This window comes from Pteronotus mesoamericanus, unplaced genomic scaffold, assembly GCF_021234165.1.
Source record: "Pteronotus mesoamericanus isolate MK-2021 breed Mesoamerican mustached bat unplaced genomic scaffold, CSHL_Meso_final contig_105, whole genome shotgun sequence".
Lineage (NCBI taxonomy): Eukaryota > Metazoa > Chordata > Mammalia > Chiroptera > Mormoopidae > Pteronotus > Pteronotus mesoamericanus.
Window position 1 is genome coordinate 13,011,717 of NW_026555006.1, and position 27,728 is coordinate 13,039,444.

Consider the following 27,728-nt stretch of genomic DNA (forward strand, 5'->3'; position numbering starts at 1 on the left):
CCTGGCAGGAATTCGTGGACTAAGCAGCAGGCTTTGGCCGCGATCCCAGGAAAGAAGAGCAAGGGGCTTTCCACCTGCCCCTAGCATAACCCGGGATCGCAGGCCTCTCGAGTTCCAGCCTCCCGTGTCACGCCTCCTAAGTCCACCGCCTCCTCTCCACGCCTCTTCCCCGCCCCTCCCTTCACGCTAGACGGGCTCGCTCCCGCGCCGGGCGCCCCGGCGGGAGCGAGCAAGCGGAGACGGAAGGCCGGAGGAGCCCTGGCCGCGGGGACGAGCGCGCAGGCGCCTTCTTGGAATCCGCGGCAGGCGCGAGTCTGAACTTGCAGCGGGCGGTGGGGTAAGGATCCCGGCCTGGGGTTCTGGACTGCCAGGCCAGGGTGGGGAGGGGCTGGGAGTCGCGGCACGTCGCTACCCTGCGCCGAGCTGCGCGCCGCTAGCGACTGGGCTCCCAGCTTCTCTTCATTGAAAAGGGCTGCGTCCAGGCTTCCACAGCCCAGCGTACGGCTCGCTCGAGCCTGGCCTGGGGGACGCGGTGATATGATAGTGGTGGGACCCCCTTGGCTGGAGCGGCTTGGTCCCGTGTTCCTGCGGTTCTGAGGGTCTGGCCCGCTGGAAAAAGGCGGAGGGGGTGGCGTCAGGAGGGGCCCCTTTTGCGAGGTTTGCTCACCTGGGATAGTAGCACTCCCTGGATGTTTTATCTTCCTTGGAGGAAGGAACTTTCAGGCTAAAAGGAACAAATTCGGCCCTGGGAAGTGAGCGGCCGGCTTTTCTCACGTCGTGACGCGCTGTCAGAGCAAAGCCGGTTGGAACACTCAGCCACCAGCGTGGCAACTTCCTGGCTCGGTGGATGGGTTCGAAAGTTACTGTATTTTGCTTTATAGATGCAAGTTAATAATGAACCCTTTTTACTGTACAAGAAGAGTCTCAGCTAATATCTTAAACCATTAAGGACTCAGTAAAACTAGGTACCTCCCCATTTCACACGTGAAGATCACCATTCAGCAAAGATAGGACCTCCTCCTACAGGACTGAGGTTAGATCCAGATAAACCCCATCGTTAAACCCATCCTAAGTTGAAAATACATTTAATACACCTAAACTACCCAACATTATAACCCAGTCTACCTTAAACTTGCTCAGAACACTTATATTAGCCTACAGCTGGGCAAGTATCTTGAGTTTCATCTCAAGAGTAATTGTCTTCCCCTTCTCACCAAAAGCAAGAAACATAGGTGGTTTTGTGCACATGGGATGTGAAAACAAAATCCAAAAGACGCTGGCAATACAGGAGCGCACACTGGAGTATGGATTGTTTGCCCTTGTGATGGTGTGGCTGACAGAGAGCTGCAGGTGGTCTGGCTGCTGCTGCCCAGCATTAGGAGAATCGTAGAGCATGTCACTAGACCAGGAAAAGATAGAAATTCAAAATTTTAGTATGGTTTCTACTGAATGCTTATAGGTTTCTCACTATGGAAGTGTTGAAAATCCTAAGTGGAGGCCTGGCTGGTGTGACTCAGTGGATTGCATGCCAGCCTGTCAACTGAAAAGTTGCAAGTTCAATTCCCAGTCAGGGCGTATGCCTGGGTTGCAGGCTGGGTTCCCAGTTGGGGGGCATGCGAGAGGCAACCTATCAATGTATCACTCCCACATTGAGGTTTCTCTCCCTCTTTTGCTCCCTTTCTTCCCCTCTCTATAAAAATAAAATAAATAAAATCTTAAAAAAAATAAAAAAGAAAATCCTAAGTTGAACCATGGTGGGTGGGGGGAAGGGGCACAGCCAGCCTGTACTTAGTGGGTACCTGCTTTCTGTCAGCCTTTTGATAAGTGCAGGGAACAAAGCAACAGCCGAGACAGCAGGATCCCTCCCTGCTTGCGTGGAGCATATTTATATTCTAGATGACAAAAAAATAAAAAGTAATTTCCTCTTATACCTTTTAATTGGGATATAACATGTACAAGATAATACTGTACACAGATCATAGGTTGTAACTTGCTGACTTATCATTTATTCACCACTCAAAACAAGAAACAAAACTTTATAGCATCTTCTCAGAAGAACTCCTTGAAGGCCTATTCCATTCCCTCTTTTCTCCTAATAACCTCTTTCCTGATTTCTACCACCGTAGATTAGTTTCACCTATTTAAGAGGCTTTCATAAGTGGAATGAAATATATCTTATGGTGTCTAGCTTTTCTTATAATTATGTTCATGAGATTGTTTTGTGTTGTGTGAAAATATAATTTCTGATGGTGGAAAGAATTAGGAAGAAAATTAAAGAAGGTAATAGTACAAACAGTAAGAGCTGGAAACCTTTGTGGTGTGGTCAGGGATGATCTTTTGAGAGAATGACTTGAGGTATAACATGAAGGACAAAAGATTGGCCAGTGAGTTGCGTTAAGAGCATTCCAAGCAGAGGCAATAGAAGTGGAAAGGAAATGAGGTGTGAGTGAACCTGACAGGTTCTAGAGAGGACGTACTTGTGGGAAAGGAGAAGGAGATGAAATTGGAGAGGCAGGCAGGGGTCAAATCATAGAGAGTCTTATGGCTAGGGTATTTGGAGTTTATTCTCAACGTAGTAGATGTCAGGAAGAGATATTTTTGATATCCTTCAGTTTCTAACATGAGTCACTTGTGAAGGATGGGAAGGCCTATCCATTTTACTCATCAAATAAACCCTTTAAATGTGACAGTATTGGGCAACTATTGGGAATTAGGGGAAACATTAACATGTGGAGAGACCAGATCTTCTTTTCTATAGTCAGGATTTATATTAATTCAGATACATAATATGCTTCCAGAATCACTTTGGAAGGCACTTTATAAATTAGTCATTTATTCTACTCTTTAAAAATATTGTGAAGTAGTTGCTCAGCTTGTGTTGGAAACTGTTAAAGAGGAACTCCTCTCTCAAGAAGCTCATTTCATGTTTGGACAGCTGTATTATTTTTTTTTTAATTTATTGATTTGAGAGAGAGAGAGGAAGGAGGGAAGAGAAAGAGGAAGGAGGGAAGAGAGAGAGGAAGGAAGGAGGAAAGAGAGAACAACAAATCGATTTGTTGTTCTACTTATTTATGGTTTATCGGTTGCTTCTTGTATGTGCCCTAACTGAGGATCGAACCCACAACCTTGGTGTATTGTGACAACGCTCTAATCAACTGAGCTACCTGGCCAGGGTGGACAACCCTAATTGTTAGAAAAGATTTTCTAATAATTAATCAAAATACCGGTAACATTGGTGATCAATTCTAGGTCCATACAGAACTGATAATTAATCATCTATTATCTGTTGCCTCTTTTTCAGTTCCCATGTAGTTGATTTTTGTTGGTTCGTTTTTTCCTGTTTAAGTGCATTAGTTAAGTGCTTTTGAATTTAATTTAATTTATCCCAGGCATGATTTCTGGAGTTAGATTCGGTCCATCATAGATGTTGTCCATACCTCTTTGGATATGATTCTTTAGTGCACAGGTTAGTTATCCCTTCCATCATTGTGTGATTAACAAACTTGGTCAGCATGATATTAGTTAAGTATTATGTTCTTAAGTTCATTGTGATTATTAAGTGTTATTGGTAGTTTATTGGTTCATGGGGAAGTACTAAATATGATTATCTGAAGCTGTGGATAATTGATTTAACTTGGTCATATTAGTGATTTAAATTTCCTAGACAGAGTATTTGTTAAGCTATATGTTTAAATCTAGGAATCAGCACTTGTAAAGTCAATTTTAAATGTGACATCTAAGCAAAAAGTAGAGTGTTATATTGCAATTTTGGAATATATAGTGGAGAATGTTGATAAAAGGGGCTTTTTGAGTTAGACTAAAAGAGAATTTGAATAGCTTGTAACGATGTATAATCTTGTCAAACCCAGAAGCAACATTAAAAAGTGATTTAATTTTAATTTTTTCTCTTATTTTACCTCTGTGATAAAAGTTTTAGTGAACAGAAAAATGATAAAAGATGGATGTAGTAGAAGGGAAGAGGGGATTTATATAACCCAAATATGAAAAATATAGTTACATAGCCTTACTAAATGCTTTGTGTTATTTTGCCTGATTCAGATGCTGGACTTCATTGGTTCTAGAGTAAGAAAATATTTTTTGCCCATCTATTGATGGAATGTGCCAATTTTTCCCTAATTTTCAGTTAATTTATTTAATTGTATTTTAAAAGTATATTTAAAAATATATATCCTATGGTTAAAATGGTCCCACTTTTTTTTTGTTTGTTTGTTTGTTTGTTTTTGTTTTTAGATCCTAATTTATGGATTGGAAATATTCTTTTTACTAAAAATGGTATAGACAGTGTTGACTGGATATGTTCAGAAGTCGGGGAGAAAGCTTTGGGGATGATCAAGGAAGTCTTTACTGAGGAGGCTGAACTTCAATTGAACTTTGAAGAATGGCCAGGATTTTTACAGGCAAAAGGAATTGTTCCAACTTTTTTCAGGGAACTGGGATCGGTTTTGAGAATCAGTTTGAACAGAGGTGAAAGTGATACAATGACCTAGTGCATTGGCTCAGATTTTCAAAGCTTTCTAATTTTAAAACCCCCATGAGGAAAAGTGGGGGGAAAAATATGTAAGTGGTTAATTGCATTTTACTGCTTTTTGTATTTTTTTCAGAGTTGAGGCTATTCTTTCTGATTGTTGCAAAGGTTCATTCTCTAAGATGGAAAGTTGATACAGTTAGTACAAGTCAATTTTGAAGAAAAGAAGTAAAAAATCAAACGACATAAATTATCGGAAGACTTTCTCAACTAAATAGAAAGATAAAATTCCTCTTTATTCCATTTCAAAGATAAATCACCCCTTTGTTTACCTTTGTGGTCTTATTTTTACCTGTAGGTGAACATGCTCTTGGTAGAATTGAATGTTCTATTATCTACGTACCTCTATTGTTTTTCTACACTCAGAAATACTCACTTGTAAGAGCAGATCCTTCCTCTATCTTGTGATATATTGAGTCCCATTTAACGGGGAGAGTTACCTTTTGAGGTCTATTTCCCAAATAGAGGGCTAAGGAATAAGGGAATTAAAACTACCCCCTTTCCTTTGGGTCCCCCAACCTCCCCCCTCCCTAATTCTACATCTTTCTACTTGGTTTAACGGATTCCTTGTTATAAGCATTATGCTCAGCTAAATCTTGATATTTATTCTTTCCCCCTGCAGGCTACTTCTTCACAGATATTAAAAAAAAAAAAAAAATCAACATTTAACTGTTTGGAAACGAAGCATCATTTAAAATCTTCCCAAACTCCTAATTCCAAACACTTGGCAGCGTTCCCTGATCAAGAAAAGAAGTGACTGACTGCGCGTTAAAAGTGGCCTGGCAGTGGTCCTGGTTTTTCCTGCCTCTATTTGGAGAAACATGGAGAAATGGTACTTGATGACAACTGTGGTCTTAATAGGACTAACAGTACGGTGGACAGTTTCTCTTAACTCTTATTCAGGTAACACATTTTTACTGTTTAAAAGATTGGTAAATATGCCTTTGAATAGTTTTTGTTTATTTCTATTTTGGTAGTAGTTTACACTCAGGCAGGGGTGTCCACCCTTTTGGCGTCTCTGGGCCACACTGGAAGAAGAGTTGTCTTGGGCCACACATTGAATACATTGCGACATGTGGTTACAAGCAAATCTCATAACGTTTTAAGTTAATTTCCAATTTTGTGTTGGGTCGCATTCATAGCCATCCTGAGCCGCACGTGACCTACTGGTTGGACATCCCTGGTACGGCTTTCTAAATGGGACAAAGGAGAATTTCAAGTTTTATTGGTACATTCAAGAAAATACATTTAAACATCTAATTCTAATAAAAAGAATTTGTGTAAGAGCTTAATAGAGGCACGGGCTTTGCAATGTGGCTAAAATGGCCTGCAGTTTTTATGTACTAGGTTTTGGAGAGAGAAATGAGCTAGTACTTCAAGCGGGAGTAGAATCAAAGGAAGCTTGTGTTTGTTTATTTGTTTTGTTTAGGGCCGAGAAAGCCTGACACTAGATTGAGAGGAAGAGATCAGTGGAGAAGGAGGTTGGGAGTGATGGAGAGAAAGGGAGGGAGAATTGATGGAGAGTGGACCTGGAGCCTGGAGGTGGGATTAAATTGAACCCTGTGCGTATTTAGCACCTCTCGGGTTCCGGGCACTGTGCTAAGTTTTAGAAATACAAAACGAATATCCAATACTTAGAGGGCCCAGGTTTTTGTAGATAAGTGGCTACAACACGGTGCGATAATTATGTAACATAGAAGTACGTGTGAGGTACAAAGGTAGCAGATAAGTAAACGATCCGAATGTATTAGAGAAGACTTTTTAGAAATGATGTTTGAGTACAGGTTTGAAGGATGAGTTGGATTTGGGTGTATTTTAGTCATATTACGAAGGGTGAATTTTGAGAGATTAGAATTCGTCCAAAGGCACAGAACACATAAATCCATCTTCAGCTGGTCACAGAGAATACTTAGTTAAGGGTTAGGCCCCAACATCATACTTAAGCGCCGCTCTCTAGTGAACAGGCTGGGCCAATTGCACGACTCTTCTTCTTGGCTAGAACCAAACAGGCAGGTCGTTTTTGTCCTATTTCTCTTTAAGCTCTCATCTCATCTTCAGATGTAGAGTAAAACAAGTGCAGGAGATGAACTAGAAAATACTTACGCCAATTCCCAGAGGAAATTTGATCTCGGCCGTCCATTCAAAGACTTTCTGATGTGGACGCAGTTCCCAGGGGGTGGGTTCCAGTTACTCCACATTTTTCACAACATCTGGTAGTGTTAAACTTTTGACTTACTGCCAGGTTGCAGTATGTGAAATGATATTTATTGTAGTTCTAATTTAAATTTCCTAATTTGAATTTAAGATTGAACATGTTTTTTGTTTTGGTCATTTGTGTTTTTCTTTTCTGTAATATTTGCTTATGTTGTTTGCACATTTCTATTAGATTTTTTCCTTATATATTCTTTATATTTGTTGTTGTTTTTTTTTTCTTAATGTGTTTTATATATTCTGGAAGCTAACTTTTGTACAAGTTGCAAGTATCTTCTAGTTTATGGCTTATCCTTTCACACTTTAAGTTGTCTTTTGATGAACTGAAGTTTTTAATTTTTTTAGGTTTTCAATGCTTTTTTAAATTTTTTACTTTTATTTTTAAAAATTTCAATTACAGTTCACATTCAATATTATATTAGTTTCAGGTGTACAACATAGTGGTTAGACATTTATATAACTTACAAAGTGATCTCCCTGATAAGTCTAGTATCCACCTAACATCATACATAGTTATTACAGTATTATTGACTGTATTCACTATGCTGTATAGGAGTTTTTGATTGAAGGTAATGAAATTTATCAATCTTTTACCTTTATGATTTTTGCTTTTTGTATCTTTAAGAAATCCTTCCCTACTCCTAGGAAAACCACAAAGATATTTTCCTAAAATTATCTTCTAAAAGTTTTAAGATTTATCTTTCATACTTCCTTAGAATTGAATTTTTTGTATAACATGAGAGATAGGGTTTTGTTTAAAATTTTTTTCAGATGGATAATTAGTTGTTCCAACTCGTTTATTGAGTAGTCCATTCTTTTCCACTAATCTGCATTACCAGCTTAATGTGTTTTATATATTCTGGAAGCTAACCAGCTCTATATTAGGTTTTCATATATACATGGGTTTGTTTCTGACTCTCCATTCTTATGCATTGGTGGGTTCAATATTGCTGTGTCTTTTTCCTGTAATTTTACATTAAGTCTTGATATGTTGAAGTATGTCTTCCCATCTGGTAGTTTTGCTTTAGGAGTGTCTTAAGTGTTCTGGGCTTTGCTCTTTCATACTATAATAGGCAGAATTCCTAAAAATGCTTCCCTTCCCTCATGATATCCTGCCCTAATCCCCAGAACCTATGAAAATGATGAGCTTTCAGTTGGGAGTGATTCTGTTCTTTACATGGAATAGCAGACTTTAAGATAAGGAGACTGCATTGTATTATCCCGGGATATGCAGGTAGTCATATGAGGCCTTCAAAGCAGAGGACTTTCTCCAGATGGTGGCAGAAGGGGACTCCAGAGAGACTGAAAGCATAGACACCTGCTGGTTGACAGTGGAGAGGGCCATGTGAAAAAGAATACAAGTGGCCTCTCAGTTGCAGAAAGTAGCCCCCAGCTGACAGTCAGCAAGGGAACCCCATGTCTGTAACTGAGGGAATTGAATGATGCCAATAGCCTGAGTGAGTTTGGAAGTGGATTCTTTTCCTAGCCCTTGAGATAAGAATTCAGAATCATTGATATATTATTTTGGTCTTATGAGACCCAGAGCAGAGAACTGAGTTAAGTCCAGACTTCTGACCTGTGGAACTCTGTGAGATTATAAAAGATTATTGTTTTAAGTTGCTAAGTTTGTATTAATTGTTATATAGCAATAGAAAGCTAATATATACATATAGGTCCTTTTAAAAAGTCAGATTGTCAAAGTCCAGTAAAAACCCTGTTGGGATTTTGATTGGAATTACATTCTTCAATACTTTTCATTAATGTGTGTGTGTGTGTGTGTGTGTGTGTGGGTGGGGTGGGGTGGGGAATTAGCAATCATTACCATAGTAGGACTTCTAATTCATTACGAGGCTGTGTTTCTCCATTTATTTAAGTCTTCTTTAACACTTTTCGATAAACTTTTATAATTTTCTATATTAGTGATTTTCAACCTTTTTCATTTCATGGCACATATAAGCTAATTACTAAAATTCTGTAGCACACCAAAAAATATATTTTTTGCCGATCTGACAAAAAATTGGTATAATTTTGATTCATTAACACCTGACGGCTATTGTGTTGGTTGTTGTCATTTTTTTATTTGACAATCTAAGGGAAAAGAGATCAGTGCCCCTGATAAAATAGTCAGATATTACATGTTTTAAAAATTCTTTTGGGAAAAATAAAATTTTTGTGACATAACAGTGTACCTGCTGCGTCACACTGGTTAAAAATTGCTCTTTCATGTAAGGGGCTTACACGCCCTTTCCTAGAGGTATTCCTAGGTTATGTATACATATTATATATATATATATATAGTCCTAGGTTATATAATCCTCATATTATGTATAATATAATATTATATATATAACCCTCACTATTGTAGATGGTATCTTTTTTAAATGTGCATTTCTAAATGTTTGTTCTTGGCATATAAAAATGTCGTTGGCTCCTTTCTAAACTCATATTTCTAATAATTCATCTGAAGGCTCTTTTGGATTTTCTGTGTAAAAAACCAAATGATCTGGGACTAAAGACAATTTTTTTAATAAAAGATTTTATTTATTTACTTTCAGAGTGTGGAAGGGAGAGAAAGCAAGAGAGAGAGAGAGAGAAACATGATGTGTAAGGGAAACATCAATCAGTTTCCTCTCATGAGCCCCTCACTGGGGACCTGGCCTGCAACTCCGGCCTGTGCCCGGACAGGGGATTGAACTGGCGACCTTTCAGTTTGGAGGACGATGTCCAACCCACTGAACTACACCAGTCAGGGCAAATGACAGTTTTATTTCTTACTTTCTACTACTTATATTTTTAATTTTTTTTTAAATCTTGTAATTTTTTTATTGCTAGTACCTTATTACGGTGAAGGGGGAGCTCCATTCCGCAGAGTCGCCCCCTGGCTGCCACAGATGAAGAAATAAACTGTACGAGACACAATCTGCCTGTCTGTAGAGGAGGTGGTGATTCCCTCCCGTGGAGAATGCCCCGAGCCCTTTTCTTGAAGTGGCTTTTATTGAGAACCGTAAGACCGTATGACTTGCCCAGGGGTATAAGGCATACTCGCATGCAAAGCTTATCAATCAATGTTAAACAATAATGATTAAAGGAAGGAGATATGGTTTAAGAATAATAGTAAAGGGATTACAAGAGTCTTTCTTAGTCAGGGTCAGTAAACAGAGTGGCGCCCGTTTGGCCCTACAACCTAGGAAAAGAAACTTATCCTATGCTCTAACCCCAAACACCATTACTCATTAACCCGAGGGCATTCTTAGCAAAGCAGGTTGCAGGGTTCATAGGATTTGATGCATTCCTTTTCCAGGCCTAATTGCCTCCGAACCTGATGCAGATTCGGGCTGTACCTGCCTCTCATATTGTTTTAGGCTGGAGTCAGGCAGGTGGAGCAGAGCAGCCAAGAGATAAGGAGACTCCTTTCAGATAGAACAAAGACTTTGGACCCAACAAAGCTGAGGGGGGAGGGTCTTTTGCCCCTTCTCCATCCCCCAAGTCCTTCCCTGATGGTCCCTATGTGACTGTGGCAGGTTGCCCCTGCCGTCAAGGAGTCTTACCCATCATTGATTAGCCAGCCATCCTCCAGGGCCAAGCAGGGTGACGTGAGGGAGGCAGGGCTGCACCCCTGCCAGGGTGGCAGGTTTTGTCTCCTCAGTGGCCTATTTTCCCAAGGCCTCCTTGCTCAGTTCCAACCTTGGGGCCGTCTTGCCTATTGGCAAGGCTACAGCCCCTGAAACCAGGCGGGACATTTCCCAACCTTGCAGTGTTGAATAGAAGTAGCGATTCAGGCATCTTTATCTTGCTCCTAATTTTAATGGGTGCCTTCAATTCATGATTGAGTATATTTTTGTTCTTTCTAGCGGTAAACCAACCTTGCATTCCTAAAATAACCCTAATTATATATTAGTACCTGTTTTTGCTATCTGAAAGAAATGTGAAGATTTTTGTTTACAAAAAAAGCCGTTTACTGTACTAATATAGGTCTTTTGTAAAAATGGGGTAACACGAACTTTTGGAAAGTGGGGGATGCTCTTTGCTTTACACCATTTCAGCTTATGAAACTTTTCATAGGGATGCTCTACTTTTGGATGGTAGAGGAAACCAAGATTACCTTTTTAAAAAAAAATATATTGCTAGATTTTAGCATCTGTGCTCTTAAATTGTCCCATAAGAACGTCAACAGAACAAGACTACTTTTGGATTATTGTATAAGAAAAGTGTTGTTCTTACACATTAGTAGAATACATATAGGCATCTTTTGTAGGCAGTGATTTAGCATTTACATGTGAAGAACTTTGGTGTTATAGGAGGCTGGGAGAGTTAATGAGTAAGTATAACATCTGCGATTCCACTAAGAATTTTCCCCTCTATTAAATACAGTACTTTTTGGGAGGTTATACTTTGTTTTTGACATTCTTATTTTAGTTTGCTTTAAATTTTTTAAAATAAATATACATATAACATTGATGTAAGAGACACATCAAATTCAAATGCCCTGACTGGGGATGAAATGTGCGCCCTAACTATGTGTCCTTACTAGGAACTGAACCCACAAACTTTTGGTGCATTTTTCATATATATTTACATATATGTAAGGGATATAAATATACATTCTGCTTATATAATTAGCGTTTTTATAGACCTAAACATATTGAATAAATATTACTTGTTGCTTTTAAACAAGCCATGAGAAGGGACAAATTTTGATTTTAGTATTGATTGTTTATCATATCTTGCAGAGATTCACAACTCCTCTATACTGGATCTAAAGTGTTACCAATGATTTTAGAGCAAATAGCAACACTTGAATCAACTTCAATAACCAGTTTTCTGTTTGGTTTTTGTTTTCTCTCCAAAGCTCTATTGGCTGTTTAGGAAGAAAAAGTCATAGGGAATTTTTGTTGTTGTTGTTGTTTTTTGTTTTTGCAAAATATTAATTATTTTTAAAGTATGTCTGTGTTCTATGTAGTTGGTTAATTTCTCTCAGCTTTATTCCTATTTGTAATGTTTCTTCTTTTTTTGAAGACTATTTATTTTTAGAGAGAGGTGAAGGGAGAGGGAGACAGAGGGAGAGAAACATCAATCAGTTGCCTCTTGCACACCCCCAACTGGGGACCTGGCTCACAACCCAGGCATGTGCCCTGACTAGGAATCAAACCAGTGACCTTTCGGTTCGCAGGCTGGGACTCAGTCCACTGAGCCACACCAGCCTGGGCTGTAATGCTTCTTTTTACTCACCAGGAACACATAAAAAGGGGATTTTATTCTGGAAAATTTTAGCCAATTTTTCCTCTCTTAGGATGTTTAAAATTTCCATGTAAAGGCAAGGAGTATGTATTGTTTTCAAAGAAACTACTTGTTTTTTTTCTTAAATTCTAACATAATTTTGAATAATTCAGCAGTTAATGAATATTTAAGTGGTGCTTAAGCCCATTTCCCTGAGAATGAGACTAAATTGAAGCTTTGTAAATACATGAGTATGTTTTCTTTTTGCAATTTTGAATCTCGCGTAAATGAATTTGTAGAATTAATCACAGTGGAAGGAATTCTTTTTGCCCTTCCCAAGTGAAGCTCCCGTAGGTACAGTTGGGTTGTCCTTCTGGGTTGCTTTAAGGGCACTTTAGCAGTTTTAAAAACTTAAGTACTAATTTCATAGCCAGTGTCAGCTGAATTTATTGAAGTAGGTCAGACTCTGGATAGAAACTTGTTTCTCAACCCTAAAGAGAGTCATTATCCATTCTTCTATTTGTTAGAGAATGGTAATAAATTCTTCCACATTTGACCCCAGTCTAGAGCAATTTCAGAAAATCTAGAAAGCCAGATTTTTTTCAGGTATAAGAAATTATTTAAGATTCTCTCTGACTTTTATTATCCCTGTGGACCCAAAATAAACAAATAAAGACAAAAGAAACAAGAAATAAAAATCAGTTCCTTTCCCCTATAGACAATGGCTGTATTCCAAAAACAAGATGTATACACGCACCTATAAAATATATATACAAAAAAGTGATTAATTCAATGGGAAATTATTTTACCTTTTAAAAAAATTAACCCTGGGTGGGGTGGCTGAGCAGATTGCAAACCAAAGGGGAGCTGGTTCGATTCCCAGTCAGGACACAGGCCTGGGTTGCAGGCCAGGTTCCTAGTAGGGGGTGCAGAAGGGGCAACCACACATTGATGTTTCTCTCTCTCTCTCTCCCTCCTTTCTAAAAATAAGTGGATAAAATCTTTTAAAAAATGTACGTTATTCCCCCTTCCCCTCTGCCCCCAGTCACCCCAGTTGATTAAGGAAGTTTTTAATGAAAGTATGTATGATCTTCCTAGCAATATGTTTCCTTTGAACTCTGGAAAATCATAGAAACTAAATAGTATAGTCATGTGACAAAATATATGAGACTGACAATGTAAGTATTTTGAGAAGTCAGTATTAATGATCAATATGTTTTTAATTTATAAGGAAAGATTTCATGGAGAATTTGGAATTTAAGATTTTTGTAGGTTGGATATGAGTTTATAGAAGAGGTGTATGAATAGCGAGTAGGAAGCATGAGCAGAGGCTTGGGATTTCACTGGCAGACAGTATCTTAAAAATGTTCTGGGGCAAGAGCCAATATATGGACAAAGTAGCTGTGGCATAATTAACTGTGTCTGCCATCCAAAATTGTTTAATGTTGCACATTCAGTAAGTGGAAAGTCAGGAACTCAAATCTTTTGAATTTAAAAAGAATGTAAATTTTTTGGTTACTTCTGTGTTCTTTACCTATGCTATCTCTGTAATTTAGAACATTTTCATAAGGAAATAAAAATCACTGATATACTAAAGTATATTATTGTTTTGCCCTTTTTACTTTTCACGTTAGGTGCTGGAAAACCCCCTATGTTTGGTGATTATGAAGCTCAGAGGCACTGGCAAGAAATTACTTTTAATTTACCAATCAAACAATGGTATGGACAATTTTAATTTGATTTCATTGTTTATTATAGTCAATTAAAATAGATTGTTTGAAGATATTTAAAAGGAAAATGCTACTACTTTTTTCATCTTGAGCATCCTCATCTTCCTGTATACTGATGTCACATATTTTACCTTGCATGTTACCAAAATGTAGGCCCGTTTTGAATATCATACCCCTGAAACCAGCTGGGATACGGTACTGCACTAGGACTTTGATGATATAATACTCCATGCCTTAGAAGCTCTGCTGGATGTAAACCGTGGAAGTTTATGGGCTAAAAATACTTCCTGTGGCGGTTTCACCAAGTTTCTCTGTTAGGGACTGATGAGATGCGGAAAAGGAGTAGCTGAGCGGTGAAGAGTGTAGGTGCTACAGTCAGACCCCCTGGGTTTAGATCCTGGCTCTACTATTTATTTACAAGCAGTGTGACCTTTGGCAACTATTTAACTTTCTCTGCTACATATTTTTGTCACGTGTAGAATGGAAATAATAGAATGCATATTTCACTGGGTTATTGTGAGGATTGAATAAAATGATACATGTAAAGCACTTAGACCAGTGCCTGCAATGTAATGAGCTCTCAGTAAATGTTTGCTGTGGTTATATTGTTACAGAAATTCATGCTTTATCATTTTTATTGAACATGTTATGATAATAATTGAGGATATTATTTATTGACTTTATTGGATACCTGGTAGATTATTTTATTAGACACTGTCTGTACAAAATCTTCATGTTGTTCTGCTGATTGCTTTGGTCAGATCCCCAGACATTGATTTAACCAGTGAACACCACTGTTGAGATTATTAGTACATTCATAATATTTTTTGTCTTGTTACTAGTTACTTTGTTTCCACTGGTAGATTTTGAAGCTTTACTTGAACACTTTTAAGTTTCTTTTTCAGTCATTTCTCTTTTCCTGTTTATGTATTTCCATAAGAATAGGGAGCATAGTTGTTAACCCTATCCTTTCTTCTTCCCAGTCCAACCAGTTAGGATATATCTGTTAGCATATACTGTTAGTATGTATCTTTGTATGCTTACAGCTTACTATCAGCACCTCTTTTAGTTATTTCCAGTGGATCTCAAGGTTAAAGTAATGAAAATTAGCTTTTGCCTTATAAGAAGCCGAAAACCAAATCCAATTGTACTGCTCAAAATGTGATTCTTGACTTTTTTGATAGTTTTCTTTTGCTATATTCATCCAATTGTTTTGAGACTAACAATCAGTTAAAACTACTATTTTGCACTCACTTTGTGTCAGGGAGTGACTTAACAGCTTTACATGTTTAACTCAATCCTTTAACAGCTCTCTCTATGAGGTAAATGTAATACAACTTTATGATAATGTGCCCTGTAGTAACACGGATTTGGAAATAACATAATTGGTGCCTGTCTTCTGGCAACCCGGTTAAGAGAGGTGGGTCCTCTGGTCTCCACTATTGGCTGGCCCAGTTTCCCAGTTTCCAACTGTCTAAAGGGGCTCCACTTAACATGGAAATTCTTGGATTCACTGACTCTTGGCTTTCATGTCTCAGCCAGATATAGGGTCCAGGATTATTCTCGTGGATTTTGCTGCTGCAGTGGATAACCGCCACCAGATCGTACCATGCTTAGCACACTGTGCCCAGATCTCTTGGCTGTCTAGCACACTTTGATCATTTTATTAATCCCAGTTCCCTTCATTTAAACCTACATTTTATGTGACTGACATTAAGAAATGAACATTAACTGACTAGGGATCATGATGAATGCTAATTTAATAAATTTTCTTAATCCTAAAGTAAGAGATTGTGATGCTGAGGAATTGTTACCCATTTGAAACAGGCTTATTATGAATGATGGTTATTTGTGAATTACATAGTTTGGTCTCCATTGGTATAAATTCTTATGACTGAGAACAAATAAATTGGATAGAAGAAGCTGACTAGTTATAATGGATATTATGAAGAAATCTGTTTTATGTAAATTTCATTTTTATTTCTTGAGTCAAAGAATTATAGTTTCTTCCCATTCTGGCCATCTGGAGGAGCCTATTAGTTTATGAATGTTAGACTTAGTTTTCTTCTTTAATTCACAGAATCTTGCAAAACATAGGCTCTCATTACATGTTGGTTGACTTGTTTTCAGGGTCTTCTACCTGTTTCAGGAAGTATTTCTCCTTCTGTAAACAAAATCTTTGTGTTTTTTGATATTCATTTTTTACTTTTTAAGATTGTGATTTTATATTTTCTTTAATTTGTTAGACTATAAGAAGCAATTTGTTTTTTGTTGTTACATATTTTATTAAGTGTTCGTCATTGATTAAGTCTAGTAATAGTTGAGTGATAAGTTCTGGTTTGTCTAGAAAAATCTTGGTTTACATCTTATTGTTATGGCTTAATTGTTGATAGCTTTCTCTTTCACTCTCAAGAGTATGTTGGTTTAGACAATAAATTAATTAGTTACTCTACTCAATAACAACTCTTAATTGTGAGTTCATAAAAATTTTTAGAAGGGGAAAAGACAAAGTTTGGATGGATTTTTTAACTCATCTAACATATCTTTTCATTTTAATTAAATTAGATGAGATGTTAAATATAAGTCTATGTCCTGAATATTGATTAATGGAATGGTGCTTTTTCTTTTTTTCTCCCCCAGGTATTTTAACAGCAGTGATAACAATTTACTATATTGGGGATTGGATTATCCACCTCTTACCGCTTATCACAGTCTTTTATGTGCATATGTGTAAGTTCTTCTTTCTTAATGTAACTAAATATTTATATCCTTACCAGATATAGTAAGGAACAGTGTGATTTGGCTTTGTTGAATAGAAGAGAGATTGTTTATAGCTACTATTGTATTATAGTTTATAGAGAAAGCACTATATTTTTACAATTGGGCTGTAAAAAAGTTAACTATCAGAGTTTGAATATTTGCATAATTCACTTAGAGGACAGGCAAGGAAGAAAGGGGAAAATGTAGCCTTGGCTGGGTGGCCGAGTTGATTGGAGTGCCATCCTGTCCACCCAAAGTTTGCGAGTTTGACTCCCAGTCAGGGCACGTACACAGGACGCGGGTGGATCCCTGGTCGGGGTGCATGAAGGAGGCACGTGATCCACGTTTCTCTCTCGCACTGATGTTCCTGTCTCTCTCCCTTCCTGTCTTTCTAAAATCAGTAAACGTATCCTTGGAGGAGGATTAAAATAATAATGATAATAATAAGAAGAAAGGCAAAGATCTAGCAGAGTTGTTACCAGTTATGCATGGATGACTGAGAAATATATCTAATGTGGTTTGTTGTGCATGGGAAAGTTTTTTTTCTGGAATGGCTCAAAGTAAATGAAAAATATGGGTCCAAATGGTATTCTGACTAACCTAGAATTAGTCAGAAACTAGAATTACTCTAGTGTTTTTCTTGTGATTTAAGATTGGGATTGTTAATTCCTTCCTTTACAGAAATGGAATGGTTTATAGAGGCTTAGGAACTACTCTTTGGTGGAGAAACAGCTCTTCTGTAGTGCTATTCTGTGTCAGACCTGAGCTGTGTAAGCTGAAGTTTGAGGGACTTCTTCACAGTGTCCTCTGAACTCATCTTATTTGTTTGACTCTTTCACATTTCATAAAAATTAGCTTCCTGGATTAAAAACGAGTTGTCAGACTACATGATAATCAGTTATATTTTGCAGTGTTCAGGATAACTTCATGTGATTGAAAGCTTATTTTATTTTAACAATTATGTTTAGTTTTATGCAGTGATTTATGATTAATAGCTATTAGAGCTGATTGTTACAATGACTGAAAATATTATAAAGTATAAAACATGATCCTCTGGTCAATACTAGCATATTGTTCCTTGTAAAATATGTGTTTAATAAATGAAATGTGACACATCAGATTGTTTTTTCACTGGAAGAATTGTGAAGATAGGGTTCTTAGTAACATGTTATTACAAGGTTTTGTTGGAAGTGAGCAAGGCAGACTGTTGTATAGCTTAAGTCAGTTTCACATGATTAAATAATAAGACTAAAGCTTAGGCCTTGACTCTATTGCTTTATAAGAGCAGTGGCACCTCTCAGAATAGATTCATATGTCCTCAGATGTACTTATTGCTAAAAGTGATGGGGCATAAAGCGAGTGCATGTATATGTACTTTGATTTGCAGAGCAAAGATTATAAATCCAGCCTGGGTTGCTCTCCATACCTCCCGTGGATATGAAAGTCAGGCGCACAAGCTCTTCATGCGTGCAACAGGTAAAAGAACAGTAGGTATTGAGTGAAAAATTTGATTAAAACACTTTTTTGAATGAACTGGTAAAAGGTTCTATTATTGTTCCTACTTATTTTAAGACTATACAACTATACATATACATATATAGGTAGATTGCATGACCAATATGTATTTGTAATCTAAAAGAGGAAAAAGTAGAAAGGAATAATTATGGGTGGTTTACATTTATTATCCCACTTAATTTGACACCCAAATGATGTAAATACTATTATTATCTATTTTAAGGTGAAGAAAATGAAACATAGGTGAGATGAATAGCTCACTTGAGGTCAGATAGCTGTAAATTGAAGTTTTAGTTGTTTAGGCGGTTGCTTAATATCCTAATTTCAAATCGCTTTAGCTTTTTTCTTAAAGTAAACTTTACAGTGTTATATCATTCATTGTGTTGCTATGCCTTGTTGCTAGATTAAATAATCCATTTAACAAATATTGAGAACTAATTGTGTTTGTCCTAAGAGTTGAAAGTAATAAGCTTAGATTGCTTTAAAAGCTTTATGTGACTTAGACTTTAAGGATAGCCTGGAACTTTTCCTTAATTAGACTAAATTTAGTAGAGTTTGTACCCTTTATTATTCATCCAGGTATGGAATCTCAGGCCTGAGAGCACGCCTTTCCCTCCCCAACCCCTCTCCCCAGTCCCCACTGAGGCCTTTAATCCTGTTTTAACTGCTTACTGGCCACAGGATTGTTTAGTTTTTTGCCAATACCTATATGGGGCGGGGGGTGGGGGGTGGGGTGGGGGGCTCTCCAAAAAACCGAAATTTATTTATAAAAGATTGTGTATTTATTCTTACCTGTTTAAGCTTAAGTCACCTTGAAAGTACTCTCCATTTGGTGTAATACATCTAGTGAGACTTTTTCACTGCTCAAAACGGTTTTTGAACTCCTTGATTTTGATGCCTTTTAGTGCTTCTGCTGTTTTTTGTTTCACCTCTTCCCCTTTGGCAATACATTTCCCTTTAGGGACTTTTTAATCTGGGAAAACAAACACACAAAAAAGTCACTTAGGGCAAGATTGGGTGAGTAGGGAGGGTGGGGCATGGGAGTCATGCTGTTTTGGTCAAAAACTTCTGAACACACCCGGCATGAAGGCAGGCGCGCTAGTAAATCACTCATGAAATGCACGAATGGGTTGAGAGTCTTCAGAAAAAAAATCACTGAAGCCTAAAGTAGGCTTCACAACAAAGCCAGCTGGCTTACTGTTTCTGATGGGTTCCTGGAGCACTCACCTAGGGGTGGGAAGCCTGTGCTACAAGGGGCTCGCTCTCCAGAAGATAATTCCAGTTTTTTGTTTTTGTTTTTGGCTTTTTTGTTCTCCCTTGTATCTGCAGGAAATTCACAATCTTTTTTTTTTAATTTATTGATTTTAGGGAAGGGGGGGAGAGAGAGAGAGAGAGAAAGAAAGAAAAACATTGATTTGTTGTTTCTCTTATTTATACATTCATTGATTGATTCTTGTATATGCCCTGACCAGAGATGGAACATGCAACCTTGGCATATTGGGTCAACACCCAAACCAGCTGAGCTATCTGGCCAGGGCAGGCATTTACAATCTTTAGAGACTATTTTATTTTTAGAGAGCCCCAATAATTAAGAATTTCCTTCTTATTTTGAGCCTCCACTAGTTATTTTAGGTTCTGTTTCCCGGAGCTAGATAGAACAAGTCTGGTCCTTTATACACATATACTCAATACCTGGACATTTGGAGTCACCATTTCCCCAGGTTAGACATTCTTAGATATTTTAGTTATTTCTTAGATGACCAATCTGCTGAATGCGATTATGATTTTGAGGCCTCTGGTCGTGCTCCTTGGAATGTTTCAGTTTGTCAGTGTCATCTTAAATGTGGCATGTGGAGCAGAAGACAGATCCCGTGCATCGAACACTAACGGTTTTCTATCATTTACCTTATTCTGGACACTGTATTTTGTATAGTACAAGAAAAAAAATAGGCTTTCTGGATAGCCGTGTTGTACTGTTGAAGGAATTAAGGTACATTATTTGTTTTTCTTTGGTCTAAAAGGATAGGACATTCAGACTTATGAATTGCTTTTTTTGTAAAAACATTTCTTAAGTTTCCTCCTCGCCTGGGCCTCTCAAGTTCTTTATATGTATTAATTAGTAAAAGTTTATGTGTTTTTAAGTAATAGTTTAAAAATATTTCTATGCACCTATCACCACATTTGAGGTAGTCACACCAGAAAATTTGGAGTATACAGATATTTAAAAAGGTTGTCTTTCCTTGCTTTCAGTATTCTTAATTGTTAAATCCAAGTCAGAGCAAAGAGAGAATTAATTTTGGATACATCTAATCGATTTAATGTGTGAATTTGTTAGAGAATATTAAGAAAAGAGGCTGTATAATACCATGTCAGTTGAAATTTGACAGAGGTGAAGGGAATAGAAAGGACTCTCGTGTAAAGAACTTGACCAGAGCGGATGGGGGCCTTGTGTTAATAGAATTCCCACTCAGAGATGGGGGGAGGGAGACCGTACTATACTATATTGTATATTGGTTCTGATGGTCTCATAATTAAAATCATTTGCCTGTTTTTTTCAGTGTTAATTGCTGATTTGCTGATTTATATACCTGCAGTGGTTCTGTACTGTTGTTGTTTAAAAGAAACGTCAACTAAGAAAAAGGTAAGTTTTAAAACAATCAGACATTTCACCTCTGAAATATTTTATTAGCTTAACTATTGAGTATGGAGCTTAAGGAACTCATGCTTTTGGGAATAAATACTAATAGGGAATTGTATACCTCTGTCAATTTACTTTCACTTAGAAAACATAAACTCGCCTTAATTATTTTAATGCCCAAATATAGTAATAAGATGCACTGAATTCTGTAAGTTGTACACTGCTGAATTACCCAGCAGGTGAATTTATTGCTTAATGGGGGATCTGGACTGAGTCAGCTTGTGAGAATGAGTAAACTGAAAGGCATTTTGAAAAGCTGTTATATCGTCTCATAGTCACAGTTAACAAGTACTCTTTTTGGTGATTTTTGGTGTTAACAAGTACAAGCATTAGATTAACTTCTCTGACCTGTGTATCTTAAAGTGCTTTCTCTGACAGATACCTTTTAGTGATTTTTTTCTTTTTCCTGAGGTATCCTATCCATGAGGTATTACCTCCATGAAAACTGTAGTGTTTAGAATTGTTTTATAAAAATGAAATTTTTTGATAACTAGAAGGAAAGAGGGGGAACCTTTGCTACTGTATTAAATGAAACTATACTTTTACCCTGTTTGATTCAAGTAACAGATTACTCTCTTCATTCACAATATTTTTCTTTACAGGTTGCTAATGCATTATGCATATTGCTGTATCCAGGCCTTATTCTCATTGACTATGGACATTTTCAGTATCCTTTACTAATTTAGAAATGACGGCAAATGTCTACATATCATAAAACCTAGGCTCAATTTGTGTAATTTTATCATTCCACAATATCTTATTTGTCAGGGTGCTTGCTTGTATAAACTGTTTTCACAATGATATTTAAGAATCTCTTCACGAAGCTTTTATTTAAATGGTAAAATAAAGATTTCCTAAAAGTAGAATTGTTTTATCATACCCATTTGGCTTGGTAACTGATTAGCTCTTCTGGAGAGTGGGAAAAAGAGGTCCAAATGTACTTATACTGTCCTAATTGGAAAAAGGTGTTTACATACCTTCTATCTTTTGTAAATGTTATCTGACACTGAGAAAGGAAAAATAATCTCATAGTTTTTTGAGTTTTATTTTTTCTTTTATTCATTCATTCATTTATTATTTTTTAAAATTAATTTTTTTATTTTTCCAAATGCATTTGTTTCTGCCTTCCCCCCACCACTTTCCCCTGCCCCCTCCCCCTTCTCCATCCCTCAATCCTTCCCCACTTTGGTTTTGTCATTGAGTCCTTGCTATATGTTCCTTGATTGGCCCTTCCCTCGTGTCTCTGTTGGTTTCTTTTCCTTTCAGTGTTGCTGGTCTTATTTTCCTTGCATCTTTGTTTTGTTGGTTAGGTTCTGCTTATAGGTGAGATCATATGGTATTTGTCTTTCGCCCCCTGGCTTATTTCGCTTAGCATAATGCTCTCCAGTTCCATCCATGCTGTCGTGAAGTTTAGTAGTTCTTTTTTTCTTTCTGCTGCATAGTATTCCATTGTGTATATGTACGATAATTTTTTGATCCAATCATCTGCTGATGGGCATTTAGGCTGCTTCCAACACTTGGCTATTGTAAATTGTGCTGCTATGGACGTTGGGGTGCATAGGTTCTTTTGAATTGGCGTTTTGGGATTCTTAGGGTATAGTCCCAGCAGGGGAATCGCTGAATCAAAAGGCAGTTGCATTTTCAGCTTTTTGAGGAAATTCCACACTGCTTTCTACAATGGCTGCACCAGACTGCATTCCCACCTGCAGTTACTAGTGTTCCCTTTTCTCCACAGCCTCGCCAGCACCTGTTGTTTGTTGCTCTATTTATGATGGCCATTCTGACCAGTGTGAGGTGGTACCTCATGGTGGTTTTGATCTGCATTTCTCTGATGGCTAGTGATGCTGAGCATCCTTTCAAATGCCTCTGGGCCCTCTGTATCTCCTCCTTGGAAAAGCATCTGCCCAGGTCCTTTGCCCATTTTTTGATTGGATCGTTTGTCTTCTTGGAGTGGAGTCGAGTGAGTTCTTTATATATCTTGGAGATCAAACCTCTATCTGATGTATCATTAGCAAATATATTTTCCCATAGGGTTGGCTCCCTTTTCATTTTGCTGATGTTTTCTTTAGCTGTGCAGAAGCTTCTTATTTGGATGAGGTCCCACTTGTTTATTCTTTCCTTTATGTCCCTTGCTCTTAAGAGACATATCGGTGAAAAAATTGCTGCGTGGGATATCTGAGAGTTTCCTGCCAATGTTCTCCTCGAGGACTTTGATGGTGTTGCAACTTATATTTAAGTCTTTTATCCATCTTGAGTTTATTTTTGTGTATGGTGTCAGCTGACGATCAAATTTCAATTTTTTGCATGTAGCTGTCCAGCTCTCCCAACAGCATTTGTTGAAGAGGCTGTTTTTGCTCCACTTTATGCTTCTGCCCCCTTTGTCAAATATTAGTTGCCCATATAGACCTGGGCTTATTTCTGGGCTTTCTATTCTGTTCCATTGGTCTATGGGTCTCTTCTGGTGCCAGTACCAGATTGTTTTGAGTATAGTGGCTTTGTAATATAGCTTGATATCTGGTATTGTGATCCCTCCTACTTTGTTTTTCTTTCCCAAAATTGCTGCGGTTATTCGGGGTCATTTATGGTTCCATATAAATTTTTGAAATGTCTGTTCTATTTCTGTGAAATACGTCATTGGTATCTTAATAGGGATTGCGTTGAATCTTAAATTGCTTTGGGTGGTATGGACATTTTGATGATATTAATTCTTCCAATCCATGGGCATGATATATGCTTCCATTTATTTGTGTCTTCCTTAATTTCTTTCTTCAATGTTGTATAGTTTTCTGCGTACAGGTCTTTTACCTCCTTGGTTAAATTTATTCCTAGGTACTTTATTTTTCTTGTTGCTATCTCAAATGGTATTTTTTTTTCTGATTTCTTCTTCTGTTTCATTGCTGGTGTACAAAAATGCCTTTGATTTCTGAATATTGACTTTGTATCCTGCTGTTTTGCCAAATTCACTTATTAGGTTGAGTAGTTTTTTTGGAGGAGTCTACAGGGTTTTCTATGTACACTATCATGTCATCTGCAAACAATGATAGCTTTACTTCCTCCTTTCCTATTTGGATGCCTTTTATTTCTTTTTCTTGTCTGATTGCTGTGGCCAGGACTTCCAATACGATGTTGAATAGAAGTGGTGAAAGTGGACATCCTTGTCGTGTTCCCGATCTTAGTGGGAAAGCTTTTAGTTTTTGCCCATTAAGTATGATGTTGGCTGTAGGTTTTTCATATATGGTCTTTATTATGTTGAGGAAGAGTTTTAAAACAGGTTGTTTCTCCAACAGTGGTAGCTAGAAGCTTCAGGAAACTGAAACTAAATAATTAAAATTTACTATGTGGATTTTATATGTAATTTTGATAACTAAGATAAGGAACATTCAAGTAAACAAATCTTGGAGAAAAGTTGATAAAAATCTGTACATGGCTCTTCAATTTGTTTTCTAATATATTAAATGTTACTATCTGTCCCCCAAAAAGACATAATTCACAGCAATATGATTGCTTAACTACTAGTTTTTCCTTTTGTTGCTAATCTGTTTTAGTTGTAATAAAATTAATATGTGTGTCTGTTAAAAAACTTGCAAAAGATAGTCAAATCTGTAGTTTTTATCATATTTTATCTTAGAGTATGCAGCTATGAATATTCTTATAAATGTCTCTGTACCCATATAAATATATATCTTTGTAAGTGGAATTGCTGAGTTACAGGGTGTACACATGTTTAATTTTACATATTTCCAAATGGTTTTGAAGCACGCTGTGCTGACACTTCCGTTAGCAATGGTGTAGAAGTTCTAGGCGTTCATCCTCACCAACTGTCATTCGTTTTCATTTTAACCTGGTAAATCTCCTCTGTGATTTGAATCAACCTCTTGAAGCTTTTGGGGATTATGTCAGTTTACAGTGACACATTTCTAACCCACTGTGTACTTTACTTTCCTCATTTGTAAAATGAGCATAATAATAATAATCCTTACTTTGTAAACTTTTTACAAATGGATTGAATCAATGTTTGTAAAGCATTTAAAACAGTACCTGGCAAATACCAAGTACTGTGTAAGTATTTATTGCTATTATTTTCTGCTGCTGCTGCTGCTACTGACATCATTAGTATTTTTTATTTTTGAGCCCTGAAATTTTACAATGATTTATTTAGGTGTTAGGTGTTTTTGACAATTGTTTTGGACTCTCTATGGGTCATTCATTTTGAAGACTCGTGTTCTTCAGTTCTGGGAAATTCTCTTATTTCTTTGATAATTTTCTCACTTCATTCTTTCTGGAGCTTATTAGACAGGTGTTGTTAGGTCTTTCATCTCCATCTTCAACATCTCTTTGTCTTTTTGTTGTTTGGAAGATTATCTTTTCTTTATCTCTAACACGTCTATTAAATTTCATTTGTTTTGTTAAGCATATCTTAAATTTAAACTTACTTTTTTCCCCTTACTGTTGTCTGAATTACTTCCATTTTTCTAGGGTCAATATTTTCCCCTTTTCATTTTGGTCTTATTTTTTTTCTTCAATGCCTATTTGATCCTAGAGTATCTGTTCTTATTTAAGAGTCAGACAGAAGAAAAGGCTGCATGTGAGCTCTTTATTTATTTGATCCACTGTAGTTGAAGTGGGCAGGGAGCTGGCCAGTAGGCTTTGGGATCCTTAAATTTCAGACTGTGGAGAGCTTTGCACGGTAGTGTTAACTTCCCCACTAGCTGTCCCAGGTGGTCTATTCCATTTCTTTGGAGAAATATTCCTTCTGTTGTTGCCTGGTGCTGGGGCTGGGGGGAGCTGGTGGCTAAATGGTTTGGCTGCCAGATAATCTTTGCGGGGGGTGGGGGTTCAGGGAGGCTAAGGTGGATTTGATTTCTTCATCTAGGGATTTTCAGTTAATCCTCTTGTTTTCTTTTCAAAATATTACTCAAACCCTCTAACCTACTTGGTGCTTCCACAGTTCTCTAGAGGCTTGCAAGATAGGTTGGCTCCTTGCTTGTCTAAGCTTCTTCTGTGCTTGTGGCTTCTTTCATCCTATTTTATGTTATCTTTCTGTCTCCTGTACGTGTGTTGAAATCTTGATCTGTTGTAACCCATCTTCCCGTTCTCTTTACGGCTGTGAATTTATACGTCTAAAAATTCTCTATCATTTTAAGGGGGTCTAGGGGAGAAGATGAGGTAAACATGAGGGCTTAGCTTATCATTTTGAACTGAAAGTTTAATTTTGATGTTGTAATATAACAATGTTATTAGTTTATAAGTAAGCATATATATCGATGTGCTTTTTGATGCATATTATTGAGGAATTATAGTGATACCAATAAATTTTGTGTTTTTTTAAACTTTTGAAACATCATTTTATCCTCTAGATTTTATGTTATTTTAGTAATAGCTGTGAAGTAGTCTAGCATAAATAAAGATATGTGTTAACTCTTCAGAGTTCTTTTAAATCTACACAAATCAGTTGCTCTGTTTAACAGAAGGTTTAATATATTTGAGGCAATTCTTTATAATTTCAAATGTTTATCATTTGAATTTATACTTAAATACTTTCAATTTATCTTTAGAAATAGCTTTCATTAAATATTATTTTAAAATTGTGTAAAAAATACGCTCTATAAAATGCAAGATCGGCAACTTTTAATTATGGAGATAATTTCCTTGACACAGGAACAGATATAATTCTGTGAGCCTTGGCTTGGCTTTGTGGGGTGTTGTTGGAGTCTCTTGTCACTGGGACCTGCTAGGATCACTGGCATTTTGCTTAGCGCTGAATTATAAACAGATGGAACTTTACCACTCCTTGCCATTTTTTTGCTTTTTACTTGGCAAGTGTTTTAAAAAAGGTCTCAAAAGAAAAGGGTGAGTGGCTTTTAAATACCAGAATTTAAAAAATTACTTCAGAGAATTTATTTGGTAGACTTACCTGGAATAAGGTAAGTCTTTCTCTGTACCTTTTGGTGATTTCTTATTAATGTGTTGGCTAAGGAGGGAGTGGGAAGAGAGATTAAGTCATGTTCTATGTTATTTTAAATCTTCCTAACTAAAAAAATATTTTGATCAATGGACATTTACTGGAAGTTATGCTGGGTTGGTTTGTTAGAGTACTGTTGTAGGATTTCATCCATTTAAGAGCATGTTAGACTGTATACTAACTAGAAAGTACATCCTGATTTGACATTTTTCTTCATGGCTGCATAGGAATGGCATCTAAGTTAAATGTTTATTAAGATAGTGATAGTTTCTTTGTTGGAGAAGCACACATCTTAATGGTTTTGAATTTCTTCTCTCTGATTTGAAGAGACTCCTATCTAAAACCTATATCGGTGGCATAGATTTATCATTACCCTATATTTAGCGAGATTCAGATTGATTTCTCAGAAGTGTTAACCTCTCCTTGTCTTATTGGTTGCCTTTTTTTTTGTTCTAGGTTTGTATTGTTAATTAAGCTGGCTTGCACTGTTGTGGCTTCCTTCATTCTCTGCTGGTTGCCGTTCTTTACAGAAAAGGAACAAGCCCTCCAGGTTCTAAGAAGGCTCTTCCCAGTTGATCGTGGATTATTTGAGGCATGTTCAAAAACTCTCCTCTCACCCCTTTCTGCTACCTTTCCTGTGACCTCTGGGATTTCCTGTAGAAGACACACAGGGAATAGTAACTTCAGCTGCTCTCTTCTTGCAATCATTCCTTGCCAACTATTTAATCCAGTATAGGACCTCTATCTCAACTGGCATGTTCTAGTATATTACATGCATAGGTAATATTTATGCCATCACAAGATCCATATTTCAATTATACATTTTTTTTCTAATGAAATAGGGTTCATAATGAAAGGCAGCATAAGTTGCAGCTACAGCCCTGGCTTGGTAGTTCAGTTGATTAGAGTGTCATCCCAATATGCTAAGGTGAGTTTGAGCCCCAGTTAGATCACATGCATGAAGCAACCAATGAATGCATAAATAAGTGGAAAAACTAATTGATGTCTCTCTCTCTGTCTCTCCCCCCGATTCCTCTCTCTTTAAAATCAATAAATATATTAAAAATGGCTTATAGTCTCTTTTAGTTC

General features: G+C 37.1%; 1 protein-coding gene across 2 annotated transcripts in view; it reads left to right on the top strand.

The window, feature by feature from the left end:
- Nucleotides 1–226: 226 nt before the first annotated feature.
- The window catches only part of ALG6 (ALG6 alpha-1,3-glucosyltransferase), a 41,130-nt gene continuing 13,628 nt past the window's right edge, over nucleotides 227–27,728 (top strand). For both annotated transcript variants that reach the window (XM_054574166.1, XM_054574172.1), the window contains exons 1-9: nucleotides 227–337; nucleotides 5,169–5,449; nucleotides 13,609–13,693; nucleotides 16,345–16,434; nucleotides 17,852–17,940; nucleotides 20,538–20,620; nucleotides 21,280–21,344; nucleotides 26,342–26,527; nucleotides 27,096–27,231. In XM_054574166.1, the coding sequence (XP_054430141.1) occupies nucleotides 5,368–5,449; nucleotides 13,609–13,693; nucleotides 16,345–16,434; nucleotides 17,852–17,940; nucleotides 20,538–20,620; nucleotides 21,280–21,344; nucleotides 26,342–26,527; nucleotides 27,096–27,231 (816 nt within the window). In that variant the 5' untranslated portion in view covers nucleotides 227–337; nucleotides 5,169–5,367. The remainder of the gene's footprint in view (nucleotides 338–5,168; nucleotides 5,450–13,608; nucleotides 13,694–16,344; nucleotides 16,435–17,851; nucleotides 17,941–20,537; nucleotides 20,621–21,279; nucleotides 21,345–26,341; nucleotides 26,528–27,095; nucleotides 27,232–27,728) is intronic.